Raw genomic sequence first — 18,516 nt, forward strand, 5'->3', positions numbered from 1 at the left:
CTATATGCCACGTGTGAGGTAGTTCATCTTAGGTGCTTAGGCCTGAGCAAGGCCATGAGGACAGGCACCCCAGAAAGATCCAGGTGCTGCCCAGAAAACTAGGACAGGAAGTATGAGCTCTGACTCACTCTTCTGAGCACCTACATGTGTGTCCACCTGTTTACCTGTGTATCTATCTGCCTATGCACCCATGCACATGCGTAGCTACACACCTCTATACCTGTGTATACATGAATCTATGTACCTGTCCACCACTGTACCTGTGTGCCTGTGTAACTATACACCTGTGCACCACCTATAAGCATCTTTGTAACTACATACCTATTCATGCGTGTACCTACGTGTCTGCACATTTAGCTTAGCATTTGTGCCTGTGTACCTATACACATGTGAAACCATGTGCCTATGTACCTGCACACTCACCATCCGGAGTCCCACCCAACCTCCCACCCTTTCATCAAACACGTCCTTTCTCAGCCCTCATGGGTGAAGGTTCGTTTCCCTGCTGAGTCTGCTGCTGCTAACTAGTCCCCATGCTTGACTCTTGACATGCTTACCACTTCAACCCTACCTGTGGAAAGATGGACCTAAGGAGGAGAATGGTCCATGAGCTGAGGGTCAGCTAGCCCTTGTGCCTAGGAAGCTTTCGATGAGCCATAGGTAGGGCAGTGGTACCTCTTCCTCCTGGACATACCTGTTGTGCCCCAGGATTGCTGGTCTTAAAGATACTCATGGCTTCACCCTGTTTGCAGGTATTTATTTTTGCTTACTGTGGGGAGTCAGTGGTCATAACAGCCTGGGCTTCATGACAGGAGAGGGAGAGTGGTTAGGGTTAGCTGGAGTCCTCCAGAGAGTGGAAGATGTGGTCAAGGTCCTCCTCTGGCCCCTGGAGCACCTGACGATGTATCTTGGGCAACATCCGGGGCACCGCTTCATACTGGACCTCCTCATACTTCGGATGGAGGAGGCTGTCAAGGTCCGGTTCTGGGCCAGGAAGAGGGTTCCGAAAACGGCTCAGGATGTCTTTTTCTTCAATCTCCACCAAGGTCATGGCATCTGGGAAGAAGCAGAAGTAGGTGTGGCCTCAGTCTCCCTCACAAGTTCCTCCCCACTAACCTCCTGTACAATTGGACCCCATGATGTGGCCTTGGTCACACTCTGACCTGGACGCTTTTCCTCAGCGGCAGCAAGCTTCTGCTTGGTCACAAGCAGCAGTGTCCCCAACTGGTTGTCCTTCTCCGGGGCCTCCACGGCTTTGGTACCCAACGCCCTGCCAGCATGAGTAAGGTGAAATTCACACACAGGTGGGAAGAGTTAGACATGGCTAGCCCCACTTTAGAAGACGCTCTCTGTCCCCGGGCAGCTGCCGGGCCTAGAAGCCACTCCATACCCACCCACTTCATCAACTGCCCTGTAAGACCTGGTACAAGTACATGGCTTTGCGCCCCAGTGTCTCTAATGCAGTAGGTGCAAGGGTCAGGTCTGAGGGGGTCAGAGCCTTCCCTGGGCAGGGTCCTCAAGGGCAAGGAAGGTAATGTAATATGCTGTTCTAAAAGTTAGTCCGTCGGAGGCTTCAGGGAGAGCTGAGTCTGGGAGGTGGCCAGGTTGTAAAAGGAGCGGCGGGCTGCATTCCCGCCCGGCTCGCACACGGCTAGCTTTACACCCGAAATAACAACACACAAATTGTATTCTTTTAAACACTGCTTGGCCCATTATCTGTAGCCTCTTATTGGCTAACTCTCACATCTTAACTAACCCGTATCTAATAATGTGTGTGGCACCACGAGGTCGTGGTTTACCGGGAGGGTTCTAACCCACATCCATCTTGGGCAGGAGAAGCATGGCAATTGCCTCACTGCCTTCTTCCTCCCAGCATTCTGTTCTGTTTACTCTGCCTACCTAATTTTCTGTCCTATCAAAGGGCCAAGGCAGTTTCTTTATTAACCAATGAAAGTAACATATAGACAGATGACCCTCCTTCATCACAGGGGTCCCTGGGAGATGACCTGGGGCTCCTGGGAGGGAACTCCTGAGGAGGGATCTGTGGGGTTTGAGTATGACCTCCTTCTAGAAGCTTCTGAACTGCCATGTTCTCCATCCCCCAGAGCATCAGCCCACACTTGCCTTCTGGGGCACTTACTTCTCTGTTTCCTGCTCAAGGATCACATGTTTGCCTTTGGTCTTGACAGGGACCTAGGAGAGTAAGTCATGGGTGGGGATTTTCCCAGTTAGTAGTTCTAGGTTGGAGGACACCCAGGGAGAGGCCACTCTGAGGCCCACCCACAGGCAGGGCTTCCACTCCACCAGTGTTTAACTCTGAGGGATAAGGGTCATTGTGGATATTAGGGTTGCAGGTAGGGGATTTAGAACACCAGCCTGTCCCTAAGTGGCCAGTGTACCTGAAAACCTGGCCTGAAGAAAGGAGAATCCTTCAGCGGGTACCTGGAACTCACTTTGGACTCTGCACCCTCACTACACCCTGGACTTTTGCACCAATTAAGGCCTTGCTTGCCCCTCCCCGACCTGGCTAGTGGCCCAGAAGGTAGTTGGCTCCTCTGAATTTAACACCTTATGAGACAAAGTATCAGGCAAGAACTGAGGCAAAGGGCGACCTTGGGGAAGCGCCCAGCTCCAAGAAGCTGTGGTTGGCTGTGAAGGGTGGGCCTCCCTCAGCCTCTTTCGCTGCCATGTGTGCAGGCCGAGTGGCCTTGGCACAGGGCAAGCTCAGTTCATTTCCTACTGGGCCCTCTGTCACCAGGCTAGACCATGCCCTCAGTGAGTATGCCAGGGTCAGTGTGGAGAAGATCCACCTCACACAGGGTCTTCCTAGATGGTTTGGACATCCATGTCCTCACCTGTAATCATCTGTGTCATGAAGCCCATACCCTCCCATCCTGGGGTCACCTGAGTGTCATGGGAACTCACGTCCCCGCCTGGTAACAAGGGTGCCATGGAGGACCATGTTCACTCATCCTGGGGTCACCTGGGTGTCATGGAGGCTCACATCCCCATGTGTTTATGTGGGTATGATGGAGACTCATGTGCTTCAGGTCACCTGGATATTATGGAAGCCCATATCCTCACCTGGTAACCTGGGTGTCATGGAGATTTGCCCACTAGAGCCTAGAAGGGCCCATGCCCTTCTCTTCCTGAGGCCCCTCCTCAGTGCTCACATGATGTTGCTACCACATTCGCCACATGGCCTCTGCCCTGCCTCCCCTCTCCTTGCCCAGCATGGGGTAGAGGAAAAGAGGTTCTTTCCAATATTCCCCGCTAACTGGGGCAGAGGTGGGCAGACAGGGATGGGGCCAGGTAGAGGAGCCCCCGCATACCTGACGTGCTGGGATTGCACCGGCCTCCTGTAGCAGCACAGCCACCATACAGGTGGCCAGGAGAAACCTGGGGGACCAGAGAGGGAATGTGAGGTGGTGAAGAGTCACCTCAGCTCCTGATGCTCCAGTCAAGACCTGCTGGGGCTGGTGGCATGTGTCTTGGACAGAGCGATCAAGGGGAGGTCCCTGTCGATCCATTAGCTCTTGATTCTGATTTCACAGGAAAGGCAGGCAGAATAAGCAAACAGGATGCTCAGGGCATGCCTGCTCTTTGTCTCGATGCCAAGTTCTCCACCTGTGGCCAAGACACCACATGCCCTAGGCAGATCATATGTGACGGGCAGTCAGTGCTGAGGATTCCAGAGGCCATACACAGACATACATGAGAGCCTGCATACACGTATGCATGACAACATTGTCAGAATGGATGGAGGCCCTAGCACAATACCATACATATCACAGTACTCCTGAGACCATGACCCATGGTACTGGGGATAGGGTAACTAGTGGGCTCTCAGTGGCCAGTAGCTCCAGCCCCATCATACAAACAGAAGGAATGGCAGGCATTTCTGAACATGTAGTTGTAGAAAGGTATTCATTTGTATGAAGTATGCATGTGTTTGTGTTATATGGTATGCATATGTATACATGCATGTGTGTGGTGTGTGTGTGTATGTGTGTGTGTGTGTGTCTGTGTCTGTGTCTGTGTCTGTGTTTATGTGTACTAAAGCCTCAAAGAAACCTCTCGGCCAGGCAGTGGTAGCACACGCCTTTAATCCCAACACTTGGGAGGCAGAGGCAGGGAGATCTCTGTGAGTTCAAGACCAACCTGTCTACAGAGTGAGTTCCAGGATAGCCAGGACTACACAGAGAAACCCTACCTCTAAAGAGAAATAAAAGAAAGATAAGAAAAAGAAGGGAAAGGAGTGGGGGAAGGAAAGGGGAAGGAAAGGAAGGGGAAGGGAGGGAATAGGAGAGGAGAAGAGAGAAGAGGAGAGGAGGGGAGGGGAGGGGAGGGGAGGGGGAGGGGAGGGGAGGGGAGGGGAGAGGAGAGGAGAGGAGAGGAGAGGAGAGGAGAGAAGAGAAGAGAAGAGAAGAGAAGAGAAGAGAAGAGAAGAGAAGAGAAGAGAAGAGAAGAGAAAACTTTTCCTCTCTCTGCAGTTCAGCACTTTGTGATAGGGATAAAGGACAGCAGTGAGGATCTGGCCAGATAGGGCTGAGTAGCCCTGCCTCACTTCAGAACTGCTAGACAGAGACCTATTCTTATGCTGGGCAGAGAGATGAACATGGAGAACCTCACCCTAGCCTTTGTCCTCTCTGTCCTCCGCCTCCGTGAGGATTCATGTCCTACAGGGGTCCTAGAGTCAAACCCTAGATCCGGGGTGACCAACTCTCAGGTTGTCTGATTCCTGCCTCTACTCCCACAGCCCTCAAAGGCCTGCTCCATATTCCCCCCCCTCCCCTCCCCTGCCACTGTCCCCTTTCTTTTGGGCCATCACAGCCTGGAATTGTTGCCTCTTCATAGGGGTCCTTGGGATTTAATGGTCTCCTGGCTCAGGGACCCCATGGGACAACTCACCCTCAGGCCTATCTGAAGGCCACTCGGGCTGCTCTTAGAGATAAACCCTGGATTGCAGACCCCAGAGTGGGTGTTTTGCAGTAAAAGGGGGGTTTCTCTCCCATCCCTCCTTTCTTCCCTTCTTCCCCTAAGATACTCCCCTGGCTGGAATCAGGCTTCAAATGGGATAGACTAACCCCCAGGGCTTATCTCTAAGCCAGAACTCCTGAACTCAGACCCAGTGTGACCCTAACCACACAGGCAGGCCCACCCTGGCCAGTGCCCCACTGCCAACTTTTAAGGGTAAGAAAGTTAGAGCCCCGGGGCCACGGCATCACCTCTTCATGACTGGCGCTCCCTCTCGGTGCTGAGGAGCTCTAGGCGAGTGGAGAAGCTGCAGATCCCAGTCTCCAGGTGTCCGATCCTCTTTCTCCCAACCCTGGCTGCTTAGGGTTTTATTGCTCCTACATGGGTGTGTCTGACCAGAGGTCAGGGGCCAGCAATCCTACTGGGTGGTAGGCAATCCTGCCCCACCATATGACTTGAGCAGTGAGCACAGACTGAGCCACCAGGAGACTTTTGACCTCTTTCCTGCCAGTTCTACCATGATCTGCCCATTTTAGCACTGAACCACCCACCACAGGACCACTAGCTCCTCTTCCCTCTGGTCATCATAGCCGAAGTCGTCTGCATACATAGGCACTTGGCTCTGTTACCCCTCAACCCCCTATGGGGCTAAGCTTCAGACCAACAACCACAATACCAGAGTGCCCCCAGAGCTGGCCCAAGGTGGGATTCTATAGGATAGAGTAAAGATCATAAAACACCAGGCTCTTCAAGGCTTCTTGGCCCCACCCTTTCCTTTAGGACTTCAGGATAGAGCAGCTGTCACTCCAAGAAACAGCTGCACTTTGGGGAGGCAAACCCTAGATAAATGAGCACATCACTTTCAGAGAGGCAACTACCGTCAGGGCTCAGGGAGCTGATCTCCCCCTGGCGGGGATAGGCAGTCACTGCAGATAGCCAGAGCTTCCAGGAGACCCCAAACTAAGGAAGCCCCAGACTGTAGAAATTCAAAAACACAACATTGGGAAAGTACTGAAATACATAGGACCAGAAATACAGCTATAGCAATCCTCCTTAGAGTAATGGGGACAGGCAGCAGCATTGAAAGAAGACGTACACCATCCTACTGTGGTCCAACACTCCCTCTGTGAATCCAAGGTTACCTTGTGTCAATGATTTCAATGAGAATATCCCCTGCACAGACTTGCATATTGCAATACTTTGGCCCCAGTTGGTGGAACTGTTTGGGGAGGATTAGGAGGTGTGGCTTTGTCACTGGGGGTAGAATTTGAGGCTTATAATGCCCATGCCGTTCTCAGTTATCTCTCTCCTTCCTCTCTCCCTTTCTCCCTCCCTCCCCCCATCTTTCTCTCTGTTATAGGGATCCAGCAGAGTCACTGTATCTAGGGTAAACATTAGAATGAATAGTTGTTTTCTAGATGTACTCTGAAGAAATCATGGTGAAAACAGTGATTATTTTCCATGGTTTATGGAATTGTTTTTCTGAGGGAGTTTTACAGCCTTTGTATGGCTTTGACCATAAGACACTCTGATACACCCGAGACTCTTGGATAGTTGGGCACTGCAAATGGTACACAGGAAGGACTAAAGTGGTGTGGATGCGATGTTTTCATTCAGAAAAGACGAGTAGATTAGATCAGGGACTTTGGTATGAGGAACTTGTTTATCCAAAAAAGCAACTGTGTGTGATAACCAATAATATGCCTTTGAACGGCTGTTTGAGGCTCAGTTCATCAGAGACTGTCCCTCCCTGTCACTGCACAGACCTAAGGAGTTCATCTTGGAGTGACAGTTCTTCAGCCAACCCACACAACACAGAACACCTGACATTTGATGCCCAAATGGATATCTTAATACAATTACTGATTCTCAATATGCAGAAGGAGTTGTATTACATACAGAAACTGCTGAACTTACTCCTGATACTTCAGAATTAACTTTATTATTTATAGAACTACAGCAGGCAGTCTGGGAAAGGGATTGTCCACTTTATGTTACTCCCATTCAGGCAATCATGCTGGATTGCCTGAGCCATTAACAAAAGGAAATAAAGAGATTGATCAAGTATTAATAAAAATGTATTAAAAGCTTCAAAATTTCATTTAAAGCACCATGTTAATAGTAAAGGCTTAAAAATTATTTCATAACCTGACAACAAGCTAAAAAATTATTTTAAAAACTGTCCTACTTGTTCTTTATATAATCAAACTCCTTTACCTACAGGAAATAATCCTAAGGACGTTCAAAAAATAAAGCTTGACAAATGAATGTATTACACATAACAAAATTTTTAAAATTAAAATATATGCATTATACTATTAATACATACTCTGGATTTCAATGGACATTTGCCTTAAGTTCTGAAAAAGCTGATTGTATAATTATACATTTATTAGATACAATGGGATATAATGGACATACTGATAAAAATTAAAACTGATAATGCGTGCTGGAGAGATGGCTCAGAGGTTAAGAGTACTGACTGCTCTTCCAAAGGTCCTGAGTTCAATTCCCAGCAACCACATGATGGCTCACAACCATCTGTAATGAGATCTGATGCCCTCTTCTGGCCTGCAGGCATACATGTAGACAGGATATTATATACAAAATAAATAAATATTTTTTAAAAACTGATAATGCCCCTGCTTATGTTTTCAGTAAAGTGAGACAGTTTTTACGTGTCATACCATAAAGCACATTACAGGAATACCATATAATCCTATAGGACAAGCAATTGTTAAAATATCTAATCATTCACACTCTAAAGAGATGCTTATAAAACAAGAGGGGGATATGAGGACTCCCAGAGATAACGTTTTTACATAATGCTTTACTAACTCTAAATTGTTGAATTCTAATGAAACAGAGACAACAGTTACCAATTGTTGAATTGTAATGAAACAGGGACAACAGTTACTAAAAATCATTGAACCATAAAAAAGTTGCTGAATGGAGTCAACTTGTATACTACACGGATGCTTTGACAGCAGAATGACAACCAGAAAAGGTGTTAAGATGGGGCCAAGGGTATGCTTATGTTTCTGCAGGAGATGGAAAGCTGTGGAAGAAGGAGATAGAGAAAGTCCTTAAAGCAGACAGCTGATTTTTCTACATGGGGACAGCTTAAGAAACTGACTGAAGGAGATGCAGTAATTTGGCTCGTTAGGAAACCTTTGAATCTACAGCTCTGCTCTTTGGTATGCTGTCTGTGGTAACTGTCCAGGTAACAGGGACTAAACATGCGTATTGGGCTTATATTCATAATCCTCCAATTAACAAAGGAGTAAGTTGAGGAGACAGAGATATTCCTGTTGTGGTCATTGCATCCTCTTGGCTACCTTTTGCTGCCTGGGGCCAACCTCCAGCAGTGCAGGGCTCAAAGGGAAATTCACGGAGTCCGTGCGCTGTGACTTTTTTAGTCTGCGGGGCTTAGTGGAAAGACACTCGCACATGCTCTTGATGGCTTCTTTCTTTGTTCTTCTTTATTCTCCTTTCTCCTTCATCTCTATCCAGAAATGTCCCTTCTATCTCTCTTGATGTATTTCTTCTCTCTTGATGTTCTCCTCCTAATTCTCTCATTCTTGATGTTTTCCTGCTAACTCCTTCTAATTCTATCTTTATCCTTTCCCTTACAGCTTATATACCCCAGCAAAATCTTCCAGGCCATATAAAAATTACAGTGTGGTTACATTCTATTTTTCAAGTGAATGATTTCAATGAATACACGTAAGAAACAACATGCTTTCCATTTCCCATAACTTGATTAAACATTTTACGTATTACAGGTGAAAAACAAATTATCCCAAGAACCTATGTACATTCATCCCCAAGCAACTTGCTGTAGATTAACAGAGTGTGAGCAAGAAAGATTTTTTTTTATTGGCAGACTGTGTTTTGTGGTTACAAAGAAAGGACCAATCACTTTATTACTTATATTGAAAGTAAGGAAGCTTAAAAGAATCACAAACCTGAACTTTTATACATGAAAAACAATCAGTCAGTTCTACTTTAAATCTTTAGGATGCATACCCACTCATCAATAGTTTTTTATATCAGGAGATTGAGAGCAGAAATGGGTAAAGAAATTAATCATCACCTTTGGTCATCAACTAATCCTAGCAAGAAAGGCACGTCAGCTAATGATAATTGGGCTCTTCGCTCTTGTTCTCTGACCTTAAAGAGTTCCCACTCAACTATGTGTCTTTCTAAAACTTTAGATTGTCTTGGGTTTTTCACCTCAAAGATATGTGACAAAATATCTTAGTCTAATTTTAAGTTATTGTCAAAGCTTCGTTTCAGCTGCGATGCACTCCAAAACCTTTGAACACATCTCCCAACATTAACATTAGAAGAATTTAAACTAGTTGAGCTATTGGAACTCAATCGTGTTTCTTAATCATTAACCTAAGCCACAGTCTACACAACTCAATAGAAACTCATATGTTCTAGCTATATGACACTTCCTTGTTTATATTTTTAATCATCAAAACTCTATTTAAACTAACATTATTATTATCAGTTAGACAGTACATCTTAGGAAGAAATCATCTTCATAATAATTCAAGGTAAAAATGCCAGTGGAATGGAATATTTCCATGTATAAACACACTACATTAGAGGCAGTATCCTAGATTTACCCATCAGGGATTTTCCTCCTGGTTGGCTGCCATCTTGAACTTCAACTGCCACCTGCTTGCTGCTCTTCTGGTCCACCAGCATCTACCTGGTCCTTATGACCACAAATGGCCTTCTATGCCTGAAGAAGAGGGCAAGGAAATTATAAATCATACTGTAGAGGTGCAAGGAATTCCTATTTATACGGGTAATAGAACTCAGTGTATAAATATAATTTTTCAAATTTGGTTATTTATAGTTTATACTACCTGAGATTTTTATAATAAATTTTAGTTGTTTCATGCATCTGGTTTTAGAGGACAGTAGATTAATGCTATTAGTTCCATAAATCTGACATTTTGAAAGACATGGATTACCAACAAGGACTCTAACTAAATACATTGGCAACAATGCAAAAGTGAAAACCCTAGGGAACTTGTTACTATCTCCTAAGGAGAAATCATTGATTGGAGCCTTATGCTTCCCTTGAGGAAAATATTCTCACTCAGAATTCAAATGGTAATGGCATAGTTAGAATGAATGAAACTAGAAAAATTAGCTCTACTGTTGATGAACGTATCCAGTGACATGGAGTTGAGATGTCAGGTGCTATGTTCAATATGGCAGACTAATTGGAAATTAGCAAGTGCCCTCTTAATGAGTGGAAGGGTGGATAAACGTTAATGACGGTAAGTATACTTTGTCCTTTAGATTAAATCAAAGTCACACCTTTGCAGCATGTGTACCATTACTTTATATATTATTAAAAGGGCCTACACAATGGAGCCCTAATAACTATAGTATCACTTGTGAATGCTGTACTCTTCATATGTGTATCAATGTTAGTGTGTTATTGGGTGTTTATATATTTTTTATAGCCAAGGGCAGCAGTCTGGATGCCGGTGAAGCTGCTGAGGCCATGGCAGACTCATCTGTGCTGATTCTAACCCAGAAACTTGCTGAAAGAATATTAAGAAGAACCTGTCAGATGACTGGATCTATTATTGTTGTTATGGGAATTATTGCATTGACTGCTACTGTTGCAATAGCTAGATTGGCCCTTCATGAGGAAATTCAAATTGCTGAAATTTTAGAGACTGGCATCAGAATAAAATAGACTGGGCCCACCAAAATAAAACAGATAATAAGATAATTAATGAAATAACTGACTTGAAACAGGCTGTGTTACTTTTGGGGGATCAGTTAGAGACTTTAAATGAACAAATTAAACTAAAATGTACTTGGAATATTACATCTTATTATATTGCACCTTTAATGTTTTAATGAAAGCAAATATGATTGAGAAAAGATTAAAATGCATTTGTTGAGTCACCCTACTCTCAAATGTTTTATGATTTACAACAAGAAATAAGGAAACTTTTTCAAATAAATTGCCTGATGTATCTGGGGAGAATGTTATGGAAAGTCTTACAGATACCATAGCTTCATTTAATCCTATAAATCATTGTAATAGATTCCTGATTCTAGCGACTTTTTTAGTTGTTTTTGCTGTGATAACTTTACTGGCTTTAAAATGTTTTCTGGCCTCTTTACATAAGACCATGAGACAACACAAAAGAGAAAAGGCTGTCTTCACAGTGTGGCTGTATAATCTCACTCTAACTATAGCTTAAGCAAAAGGGAGAAATGTTGTAGGGATCCATCAGAGTCGCTGTATCTAAGGTAAACATTAGAATGAATAGTTGTTTTCTAGATGTACTCTGAAGAGATCATGGTGAAAACAGTGATTGTTTTCCATGGTTTATAGAATTGTTTTTCTGAGGGAGCTTTACAGCCTTTACAGCCTTTGGTCACAAGACACTTCTGGCACACCTGAGGCTCTTGAATGGTTGGGCACTGCAAATGGTACATAGTGTTTTCCTTCAGAAAAACATATGGATTAGACCAGGGACTTCGGTAAGAGGAACTTGTTTACACAAAAAACAACTTTGTGTGGCAATCGGTAAATATGCCTTTGAATGACGGTTTGATGTTCAGTCCATCAGAGGCTGTTCCTTCCTGCTGCCACACAGACCTAAAGAATTCATCTTGGAGCGACCTCTTTCTTCCACTGATTCACACAACACAGGACACCTGACACCCCCCCCCCCGTGTGTGTGTGTGTGTGTGTGTGTGTGTGTGCATGTGTGCACACCTCAGGCTTGTGGATCAAGATGTAAGCTCTCAGCAAGGCTCCAGTACCATGCCTGCCTTCTGCTGTGCTCCCCACCATTGATGGCCATTGACTCTGACCCTCTAAAACCACAAGCTCCAGATTAGACATTTTCTGAGTTGCCTTGGTCATGGTGTTTGGTCATCGCATTAGAAAAGAAATGAAAACACTTTGATGCTAAAATCAAAGGTTTTCTGAAAATGAAAACTATAGGCCAATAATCCTCCACAAATAAAATATTAGCAAGCAAAATACACATGAATTGATCCCAAGAATGTAAAGTTGGGCTAGTATTTAAAAATCAAAATTGATGTTCTATACTGTAGATGAAGGACAAAGAGCATGTGCTTATTTTAATAGGCACAAAGCATTTGACAAAACCCAGTATTCATTTATGCTTACAGTGGGGGAGGGGTTGAGAAACGACTCAGAAGTTAAGAGAATATATAGCTCTTTCACAGGACCAGAATTCAGTTCCCTGCATCCATCCTGGGCAGCAAACACTCACCTGTGACTCCTGGTAATTCCATCTTTAGGAGATCTAATACACTCTTTTGGCCTCCATGGCTACCTACATATGTGAATACATATATGCACACATATATACACACATAAATTTAAAAGTAATTTTTTTAAAGAAAAAAAACATTTAACTAGAACTAGGCTATATGTTCAATCCTTAACATTGAGGGGGCTAGAAATAGAACTTTCTAAACCTAATAAAATAAAAAACCTTCCCCCAATAAATAGACAAACAAGCATCTTTCTCATGTACTTATTTGTGTTTGATTTTGTTGTTGTTGTTGTTGTTGTTGTTTGAGACAGTGTCTTGCTATGTAACCCAGACTGGCCTTAAACTCACGATCTTCGTTGATCAACTTCCTGAGTACTGGGATTACAGGTGTGCATATTCATATGCTGAAAACATGGAACTTCGTGGTGAAAGACTAGCAGAGCTCACCTTAGACTGGGAGCAAGACGACATCACCTACTTTCCCTCCACTCTGTGTGCAGGAGCTTCAGGGATGAATCTCAAGAACATTGTACCAAATTAAATAACAAAGGCTCCAGAAGAGGCATCCAAGAAAAGCATAATTTAATTTGGAATGGAGAATGTTGAACTCAGGGAGATAGTGGAAGGGTGCTTGTCAGGGTTGTGGGATAGGAGGGTATTGTCAAAGCCATTAACTACAAGGGGAAAGATGAACTATTATGATGGGGGAGCCAATGAGCAATGTGGGCAGGGATTATGCATTAGTTCGTATGACTCCGGTGATCATTACACAGTGTACGTACATATAAAATGTGATGCTTGTATCTGAATGCGTGCAGTCTTCATCAACTTGTTTATGATAGACTTAGAGACTTTCTAGACAAGCTTTCTACCACCAAGCTGCATTTTCACCTCTTTCAACCAGTTATTTTAAAATAAAGAGTCAGGCATGGTGGTACACGCCTTTAAACCCAGCACTGGGGAGACAGAGACAGGTGGATCTGAGTTTGAGGCCAGCCTGGCCTACTGTAAGAGCCAAAGTTACATTTTTAAGTTTTAATGACTATGCCTTCGAGAGCCATGAAACAAAAATGCCTCTGATCTGCAAGCCCCTTGCCCAAGGACAGATAGTTCCTGAAATGCTGGAGGCTATCGTTTATGGGAGATAACAAGCTTTGTGCTTTTCACTCCCCTAAGAAGTTTGTTTGACCCACCTGCACCCAATGTGCTTGATCATATGTGGGCAGGAGTTTCATAGGCAGGAAATATGCCAGGATGTACACTTGCCCCTGATTGGATATAGGCTGGAGATACAGTCGGAAGTATGCTTGCCCTTGATTAGGTCTGATGGGAAATACTTTAATCTCTGCAAAAGTTGATTTGGGGCCATTTCCCAGAAATCTGGGTATGGACCTGGCCCGAGCCCATCCACCTGGCCAATACTGAACTTAAGTTTGCTTCAAATTAACTTTAAACTGTGGTGGTGATCTTATTCTTGATTGGTGGGATTAGCACTACATAGCAAGTTCTAGAACAGCTGGGACTACACGGTAATAAAATAACAAATAAATAAATAAATGTTGTGGAATATTTGTTTAACTATGTAAAAATGTGTTGCATTTGGCTACGTAAAGATGTGTTGCTGTTCTGCCTTGTCTACCTAAGGCACCTGAATGTTCTAATAAAAAGCTGAATGACCAATAGTGAGGGAGGAGGTCTAGGTGGAAATTCCGGGCAGGGAGAGTAAGTAGGAGGAGGAATTTAAGCTTGAAAAAGAAGAAAGAAAAGGAGATGACAGGGAGACACCAAGGGCCAGTCAGACATACATAGAGAAAGTAGGAAAGGTGGACTTACAGAATGAAAGAAAGGTAAAAAGTTCCAAGGCAGAATGTAGATGAATAGAAATAGGTTAAATTAAGTTAAAAGAGCTAGTGGGACAAGCCTAAGTTAAGACTGAGCATTCATAATTAGCAAGTCTCCCTGTCTTTATTTAGGAGCTGGTTGGCAGCCCAAAGAAAATTCCAACTACATAAAAATAAATAAATATAAGAAAAAAAAGAAGAAAAAGAGCTGAGCATGGTAGAGAATACTTGTAAATCCAACATCCAGGAGCCTAGGAAAAGAGGTCTATATAGGCAGAAGGGAGATAAGATTATACCCCCAAGGCATCTTTATCCTTAGTTTCTTAAAAATGTAACTTTTGGAGGGGTCAAAATTGTTGTGCAAGCAAGATATCTATCCATAAAAGGAAGAGAAGGACAAGGCTTTCGATGAGCTCCTGACTCCTGAAACGAAGAAAATAAAATCCAGAAGCTTGAGTTCCCTGCCGAGATGTCAGAAGCAGAGAGCTGAAGTAAAAAAGACAGAAACAAAATTAGTACAGCGGTTGGGGAAAAGGGTCACCTTTGCTTTCAACATTAGTAGCTGCTCGTAATAATTAATAGTTAACAACATTAATATCCCGTCAACATTTGATGATCAGGAAGCCCTCACCAGGATAGAGGGTTGAAGCCCAAGAACTTGGTCGAAGACCAATGTCCAACGTCATGACTGTAGTAGAAAAGAACGAGGGCAGGATGACCCTTGTACCACTGTCACAGCTGAAAGGTCTAGGGGTCTTGTCTGTCGGTTAAAGAATTGAAAGGCAGCTGAGTGTGGTGGTGCATGCCTTTAGTCCCAGCACTAGAAAGACAGACAGGCAGATCTCTGAGTTGGAGGCCAGCCTAGTCTACAGAGAGAATGCTAGGACAACCAGGCGACATACAGAAAAACCCTGTCGTGAAAAACCAAAAGAAAAAAGGCAGGAAAAACTGAGCACACCAGATAGCAGATAGCAGCTGAGCGATCTCAAACATCACAGATAGCAGCAGACAGAAGCATCAGCTGAAGAAAAATGCTTGAGGAAGAGGAGATGCACGCACACGCAGCAGACACAGAAAACAAGACCCTCCTTAGGAAGCCAAATAATCAGTCTTTTCTCTAGGACTGGGATTTTTAAAGTCTCTGGAGAGTTTCCTCCCCTAAGTTAGGGGTGGTAAGTGTGAAGGCAGATAGGGTGATTGATTGGTCCACAACTGTTCTGTAAACATGTCCTGGGGTCTTGAACTTGTAGACTGAGGTTGGGCAGAAGCTGTGCAAATATTTTCTCTATGAGAGAAGTTAGCTTTTAGGCCTCTGGTGGCTCTGAATGGAGGAATACTAAGATACACACACTCGATAGAGAGCCCTTCAGCTGAGCCCCCTCCATCACTTCATAGCCTTCCTTGCAGGCTACGAGCTGGACATTGCTTTCACAGCTGAAATGGATGGGGCGCAGCATAGCCCTGGACTGCCATCAGAACACCTCCCTTGACAATCTCAAAGGTTTTTGGCCAGAGCCTATGGAGCTGCCAGGCACTCTGAAGGTTCAAAGGGCTTTTGCCAGTGAGCAAAACCTATCCTGACACCAGACATGCCCTTTGAAACGTTGCTAACCTCATATTATGGAAAAAAAATATCAAATTTACATATTGTTGCTACATTCCCACTTACTATTTATTTGGTGGGTATTTTTTTGTGTCCAAAATTATTTCTAGATTTTTTTCATAGCCTAACAATGGTCAATAAAACTGTTTAAAAAAAAAAACTCTTAAGAACTCAATAACAAGAAGACAAATAGCCTGACTGAAAAACATTTAGAATATCTCAATTGATCTTTCACTAAAGACACACAAATGACTAATGGTCCCATGAAAAGATGCCAAGCTTCAGTCACCAGGGTAATAAGTACAAGGAGCAAAGTGCACCGTGCATGCCTGTTGGGACACTGCGCCTGGTGGATTGGGTCTCCCCTAAAGTCCTACACTGAAGTTCTAATCATTTAGAGTGTGACTGTAGTTGTAGACAGGATCTTTTTAAAAGGCTGTTAAGGGCTGTCTTAGTTAGGGTTTCTCTCGCTGTGATGAAACACCATGACCAAGAAACAAGATGGGGAGGAAAAGTGTGGTGGCCCACAAAGGACTCGGTTTCCATCTGGAGTCTATTCTGCTTATGAATCCTTTGAGTTCAAGTCTGCTTGTTTCAGTCTCCTTCAGGGCTGGGAGAAAGTTCTGGTTGAGCCCACTGGGGAGGGGGGAATACATTATCTATTAAGACACAGGTTGGTGTATGCCAGCCAAAGGCACATATAGATAGAAAAGGAAAGTGCTTGCTGCTAGCAGGACTCACCCGATAGACAACGAGCCTGCTTGTGCTTTCTCCCAAGGACAGTACAGGGAGGTGGTTAACTGACTGTACTGCTCTTTGTTCTGCTTTCTGAAAAGCAAGTTCTGAAATAAAGTCTGGGCTGTTTGGTATTGGCCAAAAGACCTCCCGGATCTATCCTGTGTCTCTGCTTTGGTTTCTTTCACCTGCCGTTTCCCCAATCCTCGCACCCCCCTCCTGGTACCCAGATTGACTGACTCATCAAAGGCTCCAACAGAAAGGGTTTATTGAACTTATGCTTCCATCACAGAAGGAAGTCAGGACAGAAACTCAAACAGGACAGGAACCTGGAGGCAGGAACTGAAGCAGAGGCCGTGGAGGGGTGCTGCTTACTGGCTTACTCCACATGGCTTGCTCAGTCTATTTACTTTTAAAATCCGGGACCACCAGCACAGGGGTGATTCCACAATGTGCTGGGCAAACCTCCAATCAATCACTAATTAAGAAAATGTCCTACATGCTGGCCACAGCCCAATCTTATGGAGGCATTTTCTCAGTTGAGGTTTCCTCCTCTCAGATGACTATAGTTTGTCTCAAATTGACATAAATTTAGCCAGCATAAGAGTTGAGAATTACGATGAATAATCTTTGTTGTCAACTTGACTCCATCTGGGATCGATTATTACCCAAGCTACTGAGTACAAGAAGAAAAATCCTAAATCTTGCTGGCAATCCAGATAAAAGGGCATGGAAGAGAGAAGCTTGCCTTTCGCTTGTTTTCTCTCACTCTCACTGACAAGTTCATTTATCCCATTGCTTTGGCATCAACTTCTGGATTCCAACATAGACTGGACATCAGCATCTCTTCAGGAATCCTCCAGGCTTCCAGGGCCAACTTGGGACTGCTGGGACATCCAGCCTTATGGATTGAAAAATCACTGGCTTCTCAGCCTCCAATGTGAGACAGTCATTGTTGGACGACCAGGATCACATACTCTAAGACAATGTAAGAGATCACATATATACATGTGTATTCATTCATTCTCTCCGTTCTGTTCCTTTAGAGAACGCTGACCAGTACAAGGATGTAGCTCGGTTGGTAGAGTGCTTGCCAAGCATGCACAGAGCCCTGAGCCCCTTTCTGAGGACCACATAAATGGGTACGGTGGTGCACATCTCTAATCCCAGCACTCAAGAAGCAGAGTCAAAAAGACCAGGAATTCATTGTCATTCTAGGCTACAGAGAATTCAAGGGCAACCAAGGCTGCATGAGATGCTGTCTCAAGAAGGAGGAGAAGGGCAAGAGGAACAGGAAGATGAAGAGGAGAAGGTGGGGGTGAATAAGTAGTCAATTTAAAAGGGGGTAATTTGGGTAGGCCCTACTTCAGTCTGATTGGTGTCCTATTTAGAAGAAATTCGAAGACACTGACAGAGACACTGTCTACACAAGCCAAGGAGCAGGGTATCGGCAGGACCTGCACCAGCACCTGGATCTCGGAGCTTTGGCCTCCAGAATGGTAAGACTAACCATCCGTGGTAGTTTGTTATGGCCATCTGGCAGGCTGGTGCCAATATCTATTACCAGATAACAACAAATGCTGGTGACTAGGGCTCCTCTTTGCTGCTGACAGGAAGGTAAAATAGTGTTGGGCCTGGAGAGATGGAACTTGATGCTCATGGAGAGAGTCAGAATTCAGTTGCCAGCATCCACATTGGCAGTTCACAACAGTCACACTTCCCAGCATCTACTCAAGAGCAATAAAAGCACAGGTCTAGCGGGGCAGTGGTGGCGCACGCCTTTAATCCCAGCACTCGGGAGGCAGAGTCAGGTGGATCTCTGTGAGTTCGAGGCCAGCCTGGTCTACAGAGCGAGTTCCGGAACAGGTTCCAAAGCTACAGGGAAACCCTGCCTCGAAAAAACAAACAAACAAAAAATCACAGGTCTAACAAAGACTTGGCCAGGAATGTTGTTACTTTTCGCGCAACAGACACAAAGGAGAACAACCCAGACACCTATCCATGCCGTGACTCATCACTGTTCACCAGCAACGCTGAGTGTAAGACCTGGAGGCACATG

At 44.5% G+C, this 18,516-nt stretch overlaps 1 protein-coding gene across 1 annotated transcript; it reads right to left on the minus strand.

Moving 5' to 3' along the window:
• Nucleotides 1-736: 736 nt before the first annotated feature.
• Nucleotides 737-5,382, minus strand: Prap1 (proline rich acidic protein 1). Its single transcript, XM_048455346.3, has 5 exons — nt 5,229-5,382; nt 3,333-3,399; nt 2,141-2,193; nt 1,164-1,270; nt 737-1,056 (listed from the first exon to the last, which is right to left on the minus strand). The coding sequence occupies exons 1-5, from the start codon at nt 5,234-5,236 to the stop codon at nt 833-835; spliced, it is 459 nt and encodes a 152-aa protein (XP_048311303.3). The 5' UTR covers nt 5,237-5,382; the 3' UTR covers nt 737-832.
• Between the last annotated feature and the right edge of the window lie 13,134 nt (nt 5,383-18,516).

The sequence above is a fragment of the Myodes glareolus genome, chromosome 7 (genome assembly GCF_982192425.1).
Source record: "Myodes glareolus chromosome 7, mMyoGla1.1, whole genome shotgun sequence".
Lineage (NCBI taxonomy): Eukaryota > Metazoa > Chordata > Mammalia > Rodentia > Cricetidae > Myodes > Myodes glareolus.

Coding starts and splice junctions, on each gene's coding strand:
- Prap1 (XM_048455346.3), bottom strand. Junction 1,271..2,140: donor CTTGAGCAGGAAACAGAGAA/GTAAGTGCCCCA, acceptor TCATGCTGGCAG/GGCGTTGGGTACCAAAGCCG. Junction 1,057..1,163: donor CGCTGAGGAAAAGCGTCCAG/GTCAGAGTGTGA, acceptor GCTTCTTCCCAG/ATGCCATGACCTTGGTGGAG.